Here is a 20,227-nt window from a genome sequence, read left to right as displayed (position 1 = left end):
GAAGTTTCACATTTTTCTTCATTTCAAAACCTAAAAACTGAAATAAACAAAATTCCGGTAACACTTCATTTGAAGGGGTGTGCATAAGACTGACATAACATCTGTCATGAACATAAAGAAGTCTTTATGAAGGTTTGTAACTGTTGTCATGAAGTGTCATTCAGTAAATAATGACACTTTTAATGCAAAGTTTCTCTAAAAGTTGCATTAAAAGTCCATTTAAAGTGTAAACTATGCATGATGTTGTAAATTATGATAATTTAATGCAAAGTTGGCATTTTTAATGGACTGTCAATGCAACTTTTAGAGCAACTTTGCATTAAAAGTGTCATTATTTACCGAATGACACTTCATGACAACTGTCAAACATTCATAAAAACTTCATGTTCATGACAGATGTTATGTCATGTTTATGACAGTGTCATGTCAACTTATATACACCCTTTCAAATAAAGTGTTACCAAAATTCCTATAGCAGATATTTAGCTTCTCTTTTCCAAAACGTCACGTAACATTTGAGGCTCTAAAGTTTTATTTCTTCGTCTTTAAGCTCGAAACAAAATACAGAAATTCATGGCTTCAACATGACATTAAAAAAAAAAAAGGATAAAGAGGTGTGAATACTTTTACAAAGCACCATAAACGACACACAACACTCTCCCAATCGGTAAGCTGTGTGGGGAAGCTGAGCCCCCATCAGTGGGATGGACAGCTTCGCTGCCCAGGTTGCTGAAATGTCGCCCACTGAACAGGGACAGCTTCCGCCATGAGTGTGGCTCAGTGCTCGGGCCTGCAGTGGTGCGCTGCGAGTCCAAACCGTGGGAACAACAACACACACATCCATTTAACTGGTGACCACAGGAAGCAGTGCCAAGATGTGATATTGTTTTTACACACTTCCCCCCCCACAAACACAGGCAGCGGAGTGAAACGGTCGCATGCATGCATCTTTGAAAACCGCCACACATGGATTATAAAGAGTGGTGTAACCTGGGGAGAAGGAGAGGGTACAGAATGGGTGGCGCTGCGCCCTGCAGAGGGAGGCGTGGCCAACAACAACCCCACCCTGGTACCGACACACAAAGGTTGGGGTGGGACGTCAGAAATGACTCAGTTACCTAAACTATACACTTCCTGGGTAAAAAGATACCAGAGGTTAATACCCGCCGAGATATTTCTCAAGGTTTGATTCTCGTTTCCTAACCAGTTCTGGCCTCTCAGCCCAAACAACAACAACCCAGCGACCTCTCTCTCCACTCTGCTGAGGCCCTGGCACTGCTGCTGACCCCGGATCCTGCAGCTTAGCAGGACACAGCAGAACAGGGGAGGCTTTGTCTCGGACAGAGCGCAGACGCACGGGAACCAGAGTCCTGCTTGCGGTTCTTAATCAGAGCAAATCCAAACCTGCTCATTTATTAGTCGCTAGGCATTAAATGGAAAATAAAATCTGTATGCTGCAAGAAACACTCGGAAACGAGCGGTTTCCAGCCTTCAACAACGCAATGTGCTAAAAAAGAATGTGTTGCATAAAAAGTCGTTCATGGCCTTGCAGGACTTTGAAGCTTCTTTCTGTAGAACAACAGTAGCAGGCAGCAGACTGATGTACCGCAAACAAGCTCGAGATCTGGAAATCGTTTTTCAGGAGGAGATGGGAATCAATCCAGAAGCAAGAGAGAAACCAGAAGATTAGGTTATTTCAGTTTTGGGTTATTTACATAAACAGCTAACGGTGAGGTTGAGTCAAACGAGACGTCGCTATCGAGGGTTTTGTCCCTGAAATCAATCAAAGTCACTAATGAACATCAACTGACTCAATTCTCTGCCCTAAAGCGTAACTTTAAAGTACCGTACAATAAAATACTGTCATATGTTCAACCAGTATTAGACCAGTGGACCCGAGCCTTTTCACCTGTGGAATGTAACTCAATCATTTGCAGAGAATTTGCCTATTTGTAGATTTTTTTTCATGGAGCTTATCAAAAATATTCAAAACAAAACCCAGCTTGTGACGCCACAATGCTACTAGAAAAGGGTTTTGCAAAGCAGCCAATCCAGGAGTTACATTAATTTTGCTTGGTGCTGATTGGCTGTGACCTAAAGAGCAGAGGTGAGGAAAACCATGGAAGCAAGCTTCCACTGAGTGTATTAGCGCATATTGAGGCATTTTTGGTGTTTGAACTATTAAAATAGGCAGTTATAATAATATTTAGATTTCAGACATACATTTTTAACATTTTTTGAAACTGCTCTCTTTTCTGTATGTTTTTCCTGAAAGTTTCTGCAGGTCAACCTCGATATGCTCCTCTAACCCAGGCTGACTCACTTAAAAAGCTGCCATGACTTTCTGACAGGAACAGCTTGAAAACTTGTTTCAACACCAACAACATACGGCCTTCAAAACAATCACATGTTGCTACTGTGGAGAACGTTTTAATAGGGAGCGTTTCGCTAACATGCTAGGTTAAAGCTAGCATGTTTAATTTCTGTTTTGATGTAAATCGTTGATAATTCGACCCGTTGTACATTTCAATTCAGTTGCAGTTAATTGTACGATTAGCAGCTGCAGCAGCCAATACAATCTCTCTTAATGCAAATGTAGTTTTAGTAGTGTCAAATTCAAGAGGTTTTAGACTCCGTTTCAACTTTATGATGTAGGACATTAGGAAAAACAACATAAGTTAATGAATTAGTCAAAAATGTATAACTTTCTTAAATAAATTAAATATAATTGACAACTTTTTGGGGTTTTTTTGCAGGTCAAACCTCAAAGAAAACAGGTAAAAGGCATCCAGCTGGTCAGCACAACAACAACATGTAATGTAGTTAGGTTATTTAAAAATGTTTTGACTGGGATTATATTGAGATCACTTAAGTACACAACAAACAGTGTTTAATTGTGGTTCAGCCACATAAGACAGACATTACCTAAAACATACCTATAAATACGGCTAATAAAACGAATAAACAACGAGGAAAGTGGATTTCCCCCATGAGTCCCAGCTTTCAGCGAGTCAACTTGTTTATATTGTGGGAAAGTTTAAATAATGACTAATTCACACAGCTGCAAACAACACAACAGAGTCCGATGAGACTCCAGAGCTGAGCAGGAGCCTCACCGTCATGACGGACTCCGTGGTCCTTCGATCCAAAGACTTGGCTCTCCTCAGAGGGGGCAGGCTGGAGGGAAAGTCCAGGCCTTCGTCATTGTCCTGCCTCTGCTCCTACACAGCAAACAGATAACATGCTTTGTTTCATGGCGCTGTAATTCAACAATTAATGGCAAGTAAACAGCAGCTGCGTTTCTATTCGCGATACGATCGAGCAATTTGACAATTTGAAAACATGTCAACTTAAAAAAAACAACTCTTCTATATAAAAACTTTGTTTATTTTGCCAAACTGTATGGAAACACTTTTTTCTCATCACACAGTCAGCAAGCGGATGTTGCTACTGGTGGAAAAGATGAAAAAGAAGATCACAGGAAGCGACTTGGGATGTTTTTTAATCATTTTCTCATATGCGCATAAAACTTATTCACGTATAATTTTATTTAATGGAAACATCACGATTGTGAAATTCCATCTGTAATGGAAACACAGCTGCTGTTATGAGTCTCAAATGTTTTCTTAAATATTTCTAGACCAAACACTATTAATCAATCCACATGTGGAAGGACCAAGCTCAACCCACTGAGCTAAAGACCCGCCTCCAGAATGTGTTAATCACTGCTGTCACAATCACTGCCCTCAGAGGTGCGTAGAAACCAGAAAAAAAAATCACAGAAGAATGGTGGGAGTAAAAACAACCAAGTCAGCTCATCTGGATCCCTGTGAGAACTCACAGAATTGCTTGTGTGCATTAGTCAGCAACGCCAGCAGTCCACACAGCTTTATCTGTGTTTGTTTGTGCCGTTTTCATTGGTTCGTGACTAACAGAGATCCGGGGCCAAGACAATCAGCATTACTGTGCTGGATCTCTGTGCTGCTTGAGTCAGCTTTCTAAGTCGGCACAGAGGTCCGGGATGGGAAAAGGGAAACGTAATCACCAGGGGAGATCTCAACGAAGAATGGAAACTCGAAATAAATACAGCGCTAGCTGCTGACCTCTGACCTGAAAGCAAAACAATGAGGGTGGAAAAGATGAGAAGCAGAAGAAAAGAGGAGGAGTAGAAGTGGTCCTGGAAAGAAGCTCTTTAACCTCTCAGTTTGCATCGTAAACCTCGGCCTGGTGTCGGTTCTGGTGGATCTGCCGTTACCTCTCTGAAGAACCGTCTGCGCTCGCTGCGGCCCTGTCTCACTCGACTCCTCTCCGTCTCCTCCACCTCCATTTTCTCGGGATTCTCCAGCTCCAAGGCCTCCAGCTTCTCAATAACACCGGAGCGACTGAAAACACAAGCACCCAGTTGTAAGTTTGGGTGGGTAATATGAAGTTTTATTGCAATAACAATATTTTGTGGTACTATTGTCACAAAGATATTTATTACTTATCTTTAGCAGCAATCATAGCCGCACAAAAACTAATGCAGCTCTTGGAAAACACTCCCGTTTCCAACACACTATTCTTTAGCACATAAAGAAGTGTGATTTATTTCACTAAGCTGCACACATTAACTGCAATTAATAATATTTTCAAATGAATTCATACGCACATTGAACAAGGTGGAGAAAATAATATAGCAATTCAGACAACATGCATAATTTTGGTGAGTTTTATTGTGAAAACAATAAATTGAAATTCAAAATAAATTCATCACGATAAATGATAAACAATAAAAGCCCACACCTGCTTGTTGGTAAATAAATGGTTAATTGGAAAGGAAAATATGGGTTTATCATCTTCAATATCATGATTGTAATACTCAACAATATAATGTTGCCTTAGTAAATGAAAGAAAAATAAATCTAACAGACTGTTAAAACAATGACAATTAGAGATGCTTTATGACAATGCGGCCAAGTCCCAGAACCAACACGGCTCTAGGTGAAAAAGAAAAGTCCCCTGTTAGTTTGTGAATTCACTGGGAGTAATTAGCCAAAATCAATTTCAGTAGTCACACACAGGTCTGATTACTATATGACTGGGGGAATCAATAAATCACTCAAACAGAAACTTGTCTAACAGCATGAAGGAGGACAAAAGATCTCAAAGGGAAACACATTCTGTCCGATGCTATAGAAATTCAAAGCCAACATGATCTAATTGCCTGTTGATTTTCAGCAATGCACATTAATAGCAAATATAGAGGGACCCAAAATAAAATTCGAGGTGTAGAACAATAGGTGCCTGGCTATGCATTGCTATGGCAGGCCCCAACTACTAACATTATAGGAACTGGTCCAGATTACTCTGAAAATCATATAAACCAAAGATCTTAAAATTAAATCTATACAAACACAGTTCACCTCCAGTCGGACAAGAAAACAAATGTGGCCATCGATGAGGCTGTGCCAGTGAGATTAAACCTGCATGCAGAGGGATGAGATATTTGTAAATCTGTGGGCTGGAGTTTTAGCAGCTGGTTGCTTAGAACCTTGGCTGAGGTAGCAGAGTTAAACAAAACAAACCATTGTTAAGCTGCACCACAACATATTATGTAAAAGCCCAGGTCCGTTTGTGAGTAATGAGTGCCACATACTTCCACAGTCTTTAGAAAAGCAATAAAACAAATGCAGCGCGTGTCAAAATAAAAAGACCGAAGAGAAAAGAGGAACACTTCGTCCCTGGTCCCGCTTGTTTAAATCAACACGGGAGTTCTTAGTTACTGACATAATTCAAAAGATCCAGCAGTGGAACTGATCGAATGCTTTAAAAGGCAGATATGAAAGAAAAAGTCAAATTCCTACACTTTTAAAGTAACTTGTTTACAGCTTCTGCAGGCTGTGAAACAGTAAATACTATTTCTGACTCCCAATTTGTGATCAGCATCTGGTCACACTGAAGCAGGCCTTTTGGTGAAGGGCCACGGTGCTGATCCATCTCACAGGAACAATCAGTGAATCAAAGAACAGCCCACTCTCACATCTGCAATTGTCCTCAATCTGTGACACAGTGCGCTTAATGTTCGGACACTCGCCCACACGGGCCTTTTGTTCAGTGACAGCGATCTACATTTCAGAGAGGAAGGCGGTTAAAGCCAGTGGGAAATACTGTACAACTCTAGCCTACATGTTGCCCTTATTTGGGGCGCGGGGGCCTCGAAGGCTGGAGCTGTTGTCCTTAAATGGGAATAAATGAGAGGGGAGCAGAGCAAGGCCTAACGCCCACCAATTGACTTCCTTTTGTTTTGTTTTTGTTTTGTTTTTTTAAGCATCAACCGCAAGATGGGAAAATGAAAATCTCAACCACATTGAAGTTGATTGATTGTGTAAGTAAGTAAGAGTCCAGAAGGATGGGTTTGATTCGGACAGGAAAAATATGTGAACTTAAAAGGATAAAGTTAAGTTTTCATGTTGAATCAACAGCTCCATGGCTTCAAGGAGATAAATTGGTTCCTTTGTCACATTTTGCGCATTTAAAAGGACCGCATCGAAACTGAAAACAGCAAACTCGATATTCATCCCTCAGTGATGGATTCAATGCGGACCTTGCAGGACTTGAGGGAGAAAAAAAAAAAAATCAGGCTTTTAGTTTCTGACCGACCTAACATCTTGGAACATTCTTAGCTGTAATAATGTTATCTATACTAGTCATGTATTGTTTGATTCTGACAGAAATTTATGCACAAATGAAAAACCACTAAAATATAACATGCTGATCTCTGAAAAGTTGCTGAGTTTCCACAACATTACTCTCTTTATTTTTCAGACTAAAATATGACAAGACAGCAGAATTTGTCTGTTGCTTTGATGCTTTTCTTGGCGTTTGGATTCTGGAGGATTTTGTTTTTTTTGGCAGTTATTTAGTGAAGAATTGTTAAAATAGTACGTAATTTCTGACAGCGTCACATTTATGTCGCTTGCCGATGCAAAAACCCGACGGTGGAAGTCGACTAGGTGAAGCAAAACATCAACTTTGCTTTGTCCAAGCGCATTTCCGCATAAAACATTAATAAACTCCTGACCAGTAACAGTGTGGCTCAAATGTAGCTTAGCTCCGTTCATTTCCATCTTCATTTTTGCCAACTGTGCACACCGTAAAGCACATGTCAAGCTCGGTTTCCCTGGGAATTCAATAAAAAACGTCCAAACATTTGCCTTTAATGAAGATGGAGTTTGCCGAATCCCTCTCTCTTTCATTTTTGTAGTTTTTTTTTTTTCCTCTTTGTTTTGGTGCATTGCGCATGGCTGGTGACATCAGAATGTCTCGAGTTACAAAATGAACTCTGGCAGACAGCAGATTAGATTTATTGTTTTTAAAACTGATTATGAGACATTTTAAAATCAATTTTAAAACTGTAAATTAGAATCTCGATACTTGTGTAAATCTATTTTTTGGCATAGCCCTAATGTGCATGTTTGTTGGTTTGATTTTCTCTCTTTTTGCAGGAATAGAAGCAGACTTCTACGGTGTTGTATTCTCTCTAAGCTTCTTATCTCGTCTCCCTTTAAATCTTTTCTTTCACCGTTCTCCTTTTCTTTTCTGTCTCAGTGTCCATCACATTTGAAATAAACCCAAAACAATTTCAATTTTTTTTTAAAAGATATGTATAACAAAATGGGCGCCTTTAAAATATGATATGCTTGTGAAAGTAAATCCGTCAGACAACAGTTCTGAGCCGCATCATCAGACATGCCATGTTTAAAAAAATGTAAATTTAAACCTCAACTTTGTTGCATTTCTTAAAACAAGGAAAAGTGGGCCATGTCTGTACATAAGAGTCTAAAATCTTAAACCGCAAGGCACCTTCTTGTCTACCAGTGCAGAAAAAGTAGACATGTGTCCACCTATATCTTCACTGGCAAACACTGACCACTCAAAGTTGCACATTTCTGCTGGACTCCACCTTTTTTTCCTTTTGAGCCCGGTACAAGTGCAGGGATCTAAATGGCACAGGAAGAGAGGGAAGAGAGATCCCCTTCCTGTCACGCCGCCCTCTTGCTGCTCGATTTGTTAGAAATGTTCTGCTCTCTGCTGTGTGGGGAGCCGAGATGCAGATCACCGAACACCCAGTGAGGAACCCGGGTGTTTATTCAGTCTGAGTGAGAAGCAATGGAACGAAGGAAAGTGATACGGAGAGATCACTCTTTTAAGTCAACATGTCTTAATTTGATGAAATGCAGCCTTTTCGCTCATCTCCCATTAAAACCAAATCAATTTGTTGAGTGTGTCGGAAAACATCAAAGCCTTGTGTGTGTCTGCTCTGCGTACAGACATGCCTTTATAAGGATAAGCCAGTAGCTCAAGTATTTTCAGACCGGCGTCAGCAGAACAGAGCCAAGATTCTGAGAAAGCCGTCCGCTAACCAAGTTCAGCGGAGTCAGATTAGAGGCTTCACTTGACAGCACGGAGACCGGAGTCTTACATCACCTCTCAGAATCACCTGTCTGCTCGTTTAGTTCCTTCATTCTTGAATTTTTCCTGCGAGGATACAACTTTGTATTTGGTATTTAACAAAACTAACTGCTGATCAGAGGAAAACGGTAGTATCAGTTTCTACTGGATCCCAGTTCTGATCAAAGCCATTTTGTTTTATGCTCAACCAGTTAAAGCTGAATCACTTCATTCAATCAGCTGTTTCTAAGTCATATTGACTGAAACGTTGTTGTATAAATTAAAGGGGTAGTATTATGTAAAATCAACTAAGTTGATTCTTTCATGCATGTTTGAGAAATCCTTTAATCTTCCGTGGCAACCGTTCAAGCTGTGCAAAACGTCTGGGGGGATCTAGCTCCGCCTTCCAGACACAGCTCCTCCTCAACTCACCTCAGTTCCTTCAGACTAGCCAGAAGCAATTAGCAAACACCTGGTGGAACATCTGCTGAGCTACTTCTCAAAACACCAATGGTAAAAACGTTAAGAAGCAATGTTGTGATGACTTCCTGGAGGCAGAGTTTCAGAAAGAGCAGGAGTTTTTAAAGAGACAGAAGCCCAATTTCAAAGCAATAAATTACAAAGTCAAATTTCTTATAAAGTAAGTCATACTTGACATACACAGCATTTTATAACTAAAGGTAACATGGTTACTTGATTGTAATATAAAATGGTACCATGTCCCTTAATGACAGATAATATGAGGAAACCCGATTACCACAAAGGACTGCCAGATCACCAGAAAGACATAAAATAAACAAGTGAAAAAAATATTGAAAATTAGATCTCTAAATGAAAGATTGACGGACCTTCTCTCGGGACTGAGGACAGCCTCTCTCTCCTGCCTGTCAGGGCTCCTGAATCGGCTCCTCTTCTCTGCCTTTCTGGCCTCGGCCTCCAGCCGCCGGGAGCGCGGCGCGTCGTGGTGGCCGCCCCTGTGGCCCGCCGGGTGGCTGTCGGTGCTGGTGACCGTGCTGCCACTGGCGTCCGAGTCCAGGGAGCTGACCGAGCCGCTGATGTGGGAGCCATTTGAAAGCAGGGAGCTGCCGGAGGGAAAAGGGTCGCTGGGCACCGGAGACTGGCAACGCGGGACGCCTCCCAAGCTGGAGCAGGAGCCCGTCGGAGAGAGGGGGCCAACGGAGGGATGGAGGGCCGAGCCGTGCAGCGGCAGGCCGCCACGGTCCACTTCGTCACCGTTTACCGACCCGGCATCAGAGCCTTGACCCACAGGCACACAGTCACCTGGTGATGAAGGAGAGTAGAGACTGAGAAAGGCCATGATGAAGAGTTCACAGTGCCTTCATGAGACGTATGTTTCAAGAAAAACTCAAAAGTTGTTTGGTCCTTTTTAGACCATTTTAAAGTTAAAATATAAAAGTTTAGGTTTTGATGTACTGCTGATATTTCAGGTGTACATGTTTAAGCCGTCATATGAAAAGGTAATGAGCAGTTACCACTTTTAGTCAATAGAACAGAAAATAAAATCTGAAAATACAAATTCTCTGTCCTCCAATTTCTCTCTAACCTAGAAACTGGAACATTTCCAGAGTTTCACAGATTGTTCTGAGACTCCCAAATTGCTCTGGTTAATAAAACTGATTCTAATTCAGTTAATTAAATATCAACTGATATTTAACTTTTGAACAGTTACTTGGGATTTCAGAAAATATTAATTTGTAGCTTTTCCTGGTGCTTTTACATCAAATGATCAATGAAGTTAAAGAAACGATATATATATTGTTGACATAAACCAAATAAATAAAAGGTTTGAAATATAAAATATAGTCTTGTTGACATAAAATAAAGAAAATGGTCTCAACATAAAATTTAAATAATAAAAAGGTCTTATTGAAATAAAATCTATGAAGTCTCGTTTACATAAAAAAAATATTGACGTAAAATTAAAAAATGTACATAAAAAAGAATACACAAATAAATAAATAAAATAAATAAATAAAAAACGCTTTGCTGACATAAAATTCCACAAAAAGAAAACCAAAGCTCACCTGCGGAGGGCAGCGGCGAGCCCAGCGGCTGGTCGGTGCCGGCCCAGGCCGCTGCGCTCTCGGCCTCCCGCTGGTTCAGCTCTTCCTGCCAGATGATGGAGCTCGAGTCAGGAGACTTGTCAGCTTCGGGGATTCCTGAACCGGTCACGGCCACCTTGGCTGGACCTGGTTCCTGGACGACGACAAGCGCAGGGAAAACAGTTTAAACCAGGAAACGGACTGTGATTCGCTGGCTGGTCACATCGTGTGAAAACTCTACCTGGGAGGTGGTGGGCTCTACTTTTCGTTTCTTTTTCTGGTTCTGTTTGTTAGTTCGGGGGTAGACGATCAGCTGTTCACTCCACCTACAGGAAATCAAAGCAAAGTCACCAGATGCTTCCCTGTTACTATCCTACCAACTAAATGAGAAATGAGAAACCCAGCAGGAGACGCTACCCGTTGATGATCTCTTTATTCTCCCCTCTGATGAAGTACTCCTGCTCAGGTGTGACGATGCACAGAGAGTTCTTCTGGCCCGTCTTGGGCTCTGCGTCGATGACGTCCGTGCAGAGGTTCATGTTCACCGTGCCCTGAGGCAGCGTGCTGGGCTGGAGGAGACACAGCATGATGCCTTTAGAGCCGCGTACAACAACATGGATGTCAGGCGCAGCGAGAGAAAGAGAAACAGGTAAATGTGGGAACAATTTGAAAAGGGACGGTTCTGGTTTGTTTTCAAATGTCTATGTTTGGATGGTGGCTGGGCGAGAGCCTGACTAAACACAGATATATCTGCCATCGTATTCCAAATTGTTTTAAACTGTTCGATGTGGTGAACAGACATCTCTCTGCTGTAGAATATGTTCAGAGAAAATGGGGGGAAAGACTCGATAAATTCTGCTAGACGTCCCTGGAATTATTGCGATAAACAATAATATTGCCATTTTGAGACAATAATAATAATAATAATAATAATAATAAAGGAATATTAATGCAAGTACACCCTTTAAAGTTAACAAAAATTGAATATCTAAAGAATATTTAACAGTGACAAACATTTTAAAAATCCAAAATAAATTAGCAAAATAACCAAAACTATAGTAATTTACATGAATTATGAAGTCTGTTACCAAAGTTGTGTTTCAAAAATAATCGTTCAGCTTTGACATAAAAAAAACTGAAAAAAGTGCAAACAAACTACTTTGTACTGGGTGTCAAATATTTGTAGCATTTTTCAAAATGCTGGCTTTTCAACAATATTAAAGGGTAGCATTTCTTTAACGATAATTATCATTTTAATAAAGTTTAAAAAATAATCAATCAATAATAATTGATTTATTGCTTATTGTGACAGGCTTACGCAGGATTCCAGAGTAAAGCTGTTCTGTGTGTGAGAAGAATCGAAGCATCTACAGATAAAACGTTTTGTGTCTTCTGAGCATCCACTCAGATTCTCGTTACTCTTATCAGTCTGATGTTAGACAGGTGCTGCTTCCAGCTCCTTTTAAGGCCACAGAGAAAAAATCCAGTTTTATTAAGATCAGAGCGCAAACCCCCAAGAGCTGCCAAATAAGGAAATCACAAAACGTCACAGTAAAGAGTGTTCAGATGCTGTGGAAGAATTTCCCCTATTAGAAAAGAATCCAGAGCGCGACCCAAATCAGAAAGACAAAAATCCAAAAGAAATGAAACGGGTGCAGCTTCTGACATCCAGAGACTATTCAAGGATGAAACCATCACACATTTAGTACAATCTGGTGTCGATTTATGAGGATAAATAAGAGATAGTCGGTGTTCTGTGTCGCTCCTTGCAGAACATAAAGAGCTACTTTAAACTGGCCCTTTATGGAAAAAGAATGGCTAAATTTGTTAGCTGAAAGTTTAGACCGATCACAGGTATGTCGGATGTTTTCCAGTCTCTAATTTGAGCCGTTTCCAGTTTCTCTTTAAGAATCAAAGTTTAAAATATATTTTTGTAGACTTCCTCCCATGAGCGGTTATTTTCTCACATGAAGAGCGGAGGCGACGTCACACTGTGTGCTGTGAAGGAGAAGCTGATGTAAAAAGTATGTGTCTGTTTGTAGTTGTATATGATACACTTCTACTGCGCTCTACTAGTTAAGTTTAGAAGTATAGTGTGAATGAAGTTTGGGTTAAAGTTAGGAACAGACGAGTAATTAGGCATAATAACAAATTTCGCCAGATGATGAATTGTCTAAAAAACATTACTGCGATAAACAATAGTATTGTCATTTTGAAACTATATTCATGTAATAATAATAAAGACTTAGTAATGCCAGCATACCCACACAAAGATAAAAAAAAATTATAAAGAACATTCAACATCGGTCCTGGAAAACTTTTAAAACACCCAAAACAAACAAATAATTAAAACAGACTTTGAAGTCTGAAATCAAAACTGCTGCATTTTCCCAAAATAATAATCACTCCGTTTAGACGGAGAAACCAGGAAAAAGTGGCAGGTAGAGCAAACTGCAAACCAGCTACTTCATACTGGGTGTCAAATGTTTGCAGTCTCTCAAAATGCATTCTCATTTATTAAGCTCTTCTTTAGGTCATAAAAAGAAATGTGATTTTTAATCATAAAATGCACAGGTAACCGTTATTAATTGGAATTTATCGGGGCAACGATTAATCAGAATTGTGTGAAATTTATCACAATAAATGATGCACTAAATCCCCACTGCTTCCTTGGACTGATAGAAGTACATCAGTGTGTGCATCTGATTCAACAAATGACTAAACAGGAACCCATACATCATTTCAAATTGGCCTTCTGGCAGAAACCAACAATAAATTTAATCTGAAAAGTTGCGATTTGAAGTATCTGCTGGTTTTCTCTTTCTTCAACCTCTCAAGGAAAACTGTGATTATTGTAGCAGTGATGGCATCTCTGCTCAAGGTTGTACTGCATACATCCTTGCCTAATCCTGACGGTAAAATGATCTCCAAAAGTTTGCCGTCTGCAGCAAGGCCTCAAATTAAAACATTTCAAGGATTTCCTGTATTTAATGGAGACAAGTTGGATGCAGCGAGCGCTGGGCTTCAGAAATGTCAACCGCCTGAGACGAAGCAGACTTTGCTATCTTAGTTGTTGCTGTGAGGTAGAGCCTGAATTCCTGCAGTCCATCTGATCCCGGGTGACTGTCAGTTCGAGAGAAAATCGTTGCTTGGAAACAGCTCTCCGCTACTGGCACCAAAACAAAGGGAGACGTGTCGGCCAAGATGAGTGCTCAAACGCTAAATCGTTCGTCCTGGTTCTCATTTTCTCCGCAACTGGGCCAGTTCTACATCTTCCTGTTGTGTCTGCCGTCCACAAGGGGGGATATTTATAACTCTGCAAGGAGATAATATCGAAGGAAATAGTGTCCTCGTGGAGGACACCTTTTTAGAGGTTTTGCTAAATAAAAATAACCTCTAAAAATACAGGAGACAACTAAATAATAAAGTTACTGAAGGAACAAACTCTTGTGGATAAAAAAGAAAAAAGAGTTTGAAACTAAGTGGAGTGCACCCACTGCATAAATGATATAAATTCTCCAGGAGGCTTTTACAGGCTTAAGTTTACCTCAGCAGGCTGTGGAGAGGAAACGGCTGTTTTCTAAGCAGCAGGATCCTCAAAACAGCTTCATCCATCAAAACCGAGGAGACAGAACCCAGCTGCCTTAAGACCAAGAGCCTTAAGAAAAAACAGCATCCGTTGACAGTTATTCTCACTAGAGGCTGGTTGGTAGAACAGATGTTTAATTTTTAAGCCAACATGTCCATAATTAACGCTAAATTGTGCCAGAAGTTATTGCGATATATGGTAATATTGTTGTTTAGACATCATTTTCAAGATCAATAAGCTTTAAATTCTAATCAACATTTAACTAGAAGATAGTTTAATATCCAAAATAAATAAACAACAGAAACAACAAATAAAATGAATTATGAAATCTCTGTAAACAAAATCGTCCTTCAAAAAACCAGCTGGTTAAGTCCAATGTATCAGACTGAACCGGGTTTTGGTAGAAAGAGAAAAACAGTAAATCACAGGGTTTCCCCTGAGGGTACAAGCCTGGTGGGCCACCAGGCTTTACTTGTGCCCTCACCAGGCTAAGCATTGTTTATTTATTTAAGTCTTTTTAAAATGGTTTCACTTTTTAAGACTTTGTAGTTGGTGTTCAGGTATTCATTTTCTAATCTTCCAGTAATACATAACTATCAAGTGGCAGATTGCTGGATGAATGACTGCCCAGGCGCCCAGCCACCGGGCTGAGCAAGTTTTCTGACGGAAACCTTGAATCATGCAAATGGAAATTATTTAGATCATTTTAATTTATTATGTGATATTCCTTATTTTGACTTTACATGTCACACTGTTGCCCTTTAGTTAGAAGGATTCAGGTGTGGAATAATTGTTGGGAGGACTTAAAACTGTGTTTTTCAATCTTTAAATAATAATAAAAAATAATATATATAAAAAATAATTTGCTAAACAAATATAACAAAGTTAGATCATGATTGTTTTTCTTACGAGTGTTTACAGATTTTGCTGGAATTACTTGGAGATATGTTTAAGGAAAATATACAGGAACAAATATGCTGTTTCGACTTTGATGATGTTATACATTAAAAAGTGAAAACGTGTTTCTAGCTACACTGTTTTCGGTCCATTGACACGAATTAAAATATTTACTTCTGGGCTGTTTTTGTGTTTTGCTTTTATCATTTTGTTTTTATTTTCAGCATTGTCGGTTTTCCTTTTCTGACTTGTAAATGGAAAGGTTAAAAATGACCCAAAAACAAACAAACAAAAAAACCTGCTGTAGATTAAAGAATGTCATTGAACATTCCAGCCTATGAAACTTAATTTCATTATTATCCAGAAAAATATTGAAAACCTGGGTAATATTTCATTTTGTACATCAGTACAAAGTGGAAACATCTGACAAGATCTAACATTGAAGCAGTAAAATCTCAAAAAAAAAAAAAAAAAAAAAGGAAAATAAAACACTATTGTAAAATCTATTAAAACCCTGAACTTTAAACAAGATAAAGAGAGATACAATAGAAAAGACATCCAGATCATGGAGTGCATTTCTGAAGGAGATGGCTGAAGGCCGGTCTCCTTCAGCCATCATTTCAGTCAGACGTGAAGAGCTCGCTAAACCTCTGCTGTTGTGATATCAGGAGCATTGTGGATCGCCATCCACTCTGGCGGGCCGTTCGTGAGGAATGTCTGGGTCTGGGGCACAGCTGACTTTTCCTCTGTGGGTTTCAGGGGCTAACGCTCCCTTTCCCCACCGCTCTCTGGTGCCGGGGTTGCGAGCGCGCTGCTGTTCACCAAATAAGGGCATAGCAGGAGGAATGCTGCTTTAGATGGAAGAGCATCTTTCCCTCTTTTCGTGGTGAAAATACTTTAGTTATGTGGGGCAAGAGTTCCAAATAGACTGCTGCCTAATCGGTGAAAAATAGCGAGAGACGTCATTGCTCCATGGGTTCATAGGGTTAAAGCATCAGTAGAGGACCGATCGGTCCTTTCAAGTACAATTAAGCTAATTCTGCTAATAATAAGGCAAAATATCTTATCAGTTATACCTGAAACATCCAAGAGATGATTTCATTTAAAGAAAATAAAACCACTGAACAAGATGGTAGCTTATATGTGTCTTAAAAAATCGTTGGAGGCAGTTTTCTAAAACCTACTTATTGTCAGGTGTGAGGGAAGTTATGACTGTGATAAATATAGCCAACTTGCATGGGTAAGAGTGGTTCGCTAACAGGAAGTAGGAAGGGAACAGACAGATCTACTACTAATACCAAAATATACCGATGCTTTAAAAAAGTTGAGGCTCTGACGAGGAACAACTGTCCCTCCCCACACAGGTTGCCAGTAACTAACCAGTTAATATCAACGTAGCTATGTTTAGGAAAAATGGCAAAAGAATTATTTTCTGCTCAATAAGTCAGAAAACAACTTACTGAGTTTTTTTTTACTGCAAAACTGCCACATCCCCCTGCGTTCAGAGGACGGCAGGGGACGCTGGTGGAAATTTTTACAAAAGGGGGGCGCTGAGATTCCTCTGGGGGGCGTTTGGTCGAAGGTAAACTTTACACCTTATATGCACAACAATACCAGTTTAGACTTTGAGCAACTTGGTAAAACTGTATTGTGTGACATCAAAACATGCTTGGCTGCAACTGTATCGATGGCAGCTCTTCTTCTATTCAGTGTTTGTTGCTTCTTAGCGCAGCTCAGCTCTCCTGCGTCTAGTAGCTTCACCGCATCAGTTCAGCGTTACACCGGCTGATGACGTTGCTGTGATTCACTTTGTCTGGTATTTTTGTACATATGTATTGGCAGTTCTGTGATCATGTCAAAGCAGCAACTTATATTAAAAAGTGTTTTATATCCGTTTGAAGGCCGCCCGCTTCCACGGAAGGACAACAGAAAATCGCTCTTATAAACATGTAATTACTAAAATCACGATACCCTCACTTTGTATCCCTCTGAAAAATTAACCCATTTAAATAAAGAAATCCCTCCATGGGTGATACCACGATAGAGAGCGTTCATTTTATAGCGTTAWSCCCGGTGCTGTAAGTGGTCCGGAATGAAACGGGTGTGATAGAACAATGACAGCACTTTCAAATTTCAATAATCAGAATACCGAAATTGTTTCTGTTGTTTTAAAAGGTCTATGTCAGTCTGTTTTTTCCCCATCGATACGTTTCCCGACCGCTCTGCGCCTTAGGGGGTTAAGAAAACAAACGCACATTGCGCAAAACTCTGAAACAGGAGAAGCGGGACATAAAACGGAGCAACGAACTAGATGTGAATTATGGCATAAAAACAAAGAATCCGACGCAAAAAAAGTGAAAAAAATCAACACATGATGTGAAACACATGACGATTAGGCGGCGCAGCAGGTGATGAGTGAAGATTACTGATGGTGAGCGTCAATAAAAAATAAATGTAAATAAATAAAATAAATGTAGCAACAGGAAAGAAACTAATGTGGACATAGCAATAAACCAAGAGAAGATGATACTAATCAAATTAAACTAAATGGAAATAAATGAAGAACAAAATGCAAGAATAAACTAAGAAACTAAATTAAATACAGAGGAATAAACTGGTATGGCTAGACCTTTCGATTTAAACTTAATACAGAGGACAGTAGCAAGAATAAACACACTATTTCCAGATAAAAGGTAAAATAATATTGTTGAAGTGCCATGGGTTTGTTGAGACCACATCTAGTACTGAGAATAAATATATCTTACAGACCATAACAGTAAATAACTTATCACTTATTTATGTTTTTAATTAGATTTGATATATTTATTTCTTCAATATTATTTTTCATATCAGTTTTAATGTCATGAGGCTGATGACTATGACACTTTCAATTTGACTCATTAGGATTTGATTAAGAACCAAAGTTTGAACTGGCATGTTGAACATCATTTATCTGGTCATTTTATGGAATATTTAACAGCTAGAAAATGACACAGAATAAGAATATTTTTCCACTCTGATTGGCTGATGTTAGGCCTACCAATTTTAACTTGAATGTTCATTGCATTTTTTGTAGACGCCTGTGAAAATAATTTCTATTCCCATGACTTTTTGTTCTCTGGGAAATTATTTTTGATGATAAATACAGAAACAAGCATAACAATCAAAACATCTACAATAGTGGTAGTAATATTAATAAAATAATAGTCAGTGTAAAGTAGCCTGCAAATTCTTTGGCGGGGGGTGGTGAGGGACCTGGATAAAGGCTAGGGGGGCGCTGGACCGAAAAAGGTTGAGAAACACTGTTCTAGAGGTTGTTTTTAGCTTATCAACTACTTTTAATTCTAGATAGAAGCTTTGAAAAGTCAACCTGATGTGTTCTGAGTAACAAAAAGATCAGTCTGTCTGGACATGGCTTCTGCGGGACACTTCCATCTCAACCACACCTTCGGTGCCCTCCCCTAATAACTCAAGGACGTTAGGTTAGCCACATCAATGAGATCAGGAGCGTTAACAGGTTGGGGATCGACGCTGACGCTTCGGAAAGGTTTAATCTTCGGGGTCTGGAGTACAAAGAGGCCATTTCCCTGACCCACATTTCCTGCCTTGGGGAGCAGATGAAAAGACCGACGGACAATGTGTTGGACAGTTTTGGAAATCGTCGTTACAATGAGAGGAAAACACAACTGCACACCAGCCTGGGTGTCACTGGAAACACATTACACAGTGGAAACGCGCACACGGTATTTTCCAAAGTTTCCTCCCATTGTCACTGTCATCTCTGGCAACAGAGAAAGAGAGAGTCGCCATAGTAACTTCAAGGCAAAGATGATATGAAGCTAATGGCAGGCACACGGTAGCAGGTATCTGTGTGTTTCTGGCAGGCTAGCTGGTAGTGTGTGGCCCCGCGCAAGCAGACCTAATCTCCAGTCAGATCGGCCGGTATGGGTTTGGTCACCCATGTCGCATTCCCTCGGCGACACACACCAGCACCACAAACAGAAGCTGACTTTCCTCTCCGAGTGTGTTCTTGCCCTCACCAGCGTTGCAGTGATTACAGGCCTTGACCTCAGCTACTGCTCTCACCAACATGTTTAACAAGTTTGAGGTGAAATTATTCCTATTCTACAGCACCACTGAGGTTAACAAGCAGTTTCCACTGAGCTCGCACATTTCAAGCCCCTGCTGATGTGGCGGAGTGCGTTTCTCTAATCTTTCTACGGTGGATATGGAGAGGTGCGGTTGCGTCGCCGCGACGCCAGCCGAAATATCGGCTTTATCCGAGTGATAAGAAGCGAGACAGCCGAGTCGGGTGGGAGTCTCATTAAGCCCACGGTGCTTCCAGCAGCCGTGCTGTGTTTTGTCCAGAGCACAAACACGTACCAATCAGCTACATGCATCCTCTACAGAGTCGACCAAACACATCTTCTGCTGAAAACAAAACAAAACAAAAAAAAAAGAAAAAGAACTGAAGGCGAACAACAGTGAATGGAGCTGGAAAGCATTGTATGAGTCCAAAAATTTCCCACACTGTTTACTTAAAGCGGGCCACCCTGGTACTTCGTCAGCCACCCAAATATACTTGGCAAGATGTTCTCACATTCATCTCGTAATCTTTTTTAACAATTCTAAACAGAGAAATCTATTATACTGCTGCCAAGGAGAACCAGACACTTTTCCACGACCTTTTTAGCGTGCTGCATTTGTTTTGCTGCTCTGATTTCTCTCAGAAACAATGCTAAAGACTTTCTTTTGCAAGATTAAAAACAGTTAATATCTTCCAAGCAGTAGATGAGTCTCGAGGGACTTTCATTTGGGCCAAATCTATGTGAGGCAACAGACAGTAAGACAGGAGTCAAACTCAAAATGGTCAGTTTAAAACAGCAGCAAAAAGAGCCGGGACTTTAACATGTTAATTTTTATGAATTATTTACATAGATTTTTTTAATGCGTTAAAAATTTTGACAACATTTTTTACAAACAAAGGTTCTGAGCGGACTCTTAGTAGTTGCGCGTTTCTGGTACCTCCGTAAATCTGTCGCACAAGTGAGAACTGCAAATGATAAAACCGCTTTTCTTGTTACACTGCTGGTTAATTTTTGTTTCAACAAACAATCTGATCTGGAAAAGACTTTTGCTATGTTCCAGTTGTGCTAAAAGGAGCTAGCTTATCAACTAAGCTAATCAAGCTTAAAATAGCATCTCAGTGCTAAACATGTCACAGCAGCACAGACTTCCACAAGTTATT

At 40.1% G+C, this 20,227-nt stretch overlaps 1 protein-coding gene across 4 annotated transcripts in view; it reads right to left on the bottom strand.

The window, feature by feature from the left end:
• The window catches only part of LOC103481929 (myosin phosphatase Rho interacting protein), a 53,880-nt gene that overhangs the window by 20,513 nt on the left and 13,140 nt on the right, over positions 1-20,227 (bottom strand). For all 4 annotated transcript variants that reach the window (XM_008437759.2, XM_017310792.1, XM_017310793.1 and 1 more), the window contains exons 4-9: positions 10,911-11,062; positions 10,735-10,819; positions 10,476-10,647; positions 9,279-9,711; positions 4,256-4,382; positions 3,117-3,221 (exon numbers count right to left, since the gene is read on the bottom strand). In XM_008437759.2, the coding sequence (XP_008435981.1) occupies positions 3,117-3,221; positions 4,256-4,382; positions 9,279-9,711; positions 10,476-10,647; positions 10,735-10,819; positions 10,911-11,062 (1,074 nt within the window). The remainder of the gene's footprint in view (positions 1-3,116; positions 3,222-4,255; positions 4,383-9,278; positions 9,712-10,475; positions 10,648-10,734; positions 10,820-10,910; positions 11,063-20,227) is intronic.

The sequence above is a fragment of the Poecilia reticulata genome, linkage group LG19, assembly GCF_000633615.1.
Source record: "Poecilia reticulata strain Guanapo linkage group LG19, Guppy_female_1.0+MT, whole genome shotgun sequence".
Classification (NCBI taxonomy): domain Eukaryota; kingdom Metazoa; phylum Chordata; class Actinopteri; order Cyprinodontiformes; family Poeciliidae; genus Poecilia; species Poecilia reticulata.
This window is presented reverse-complemented; position numbering and strand designations above follow the sequence as displayed.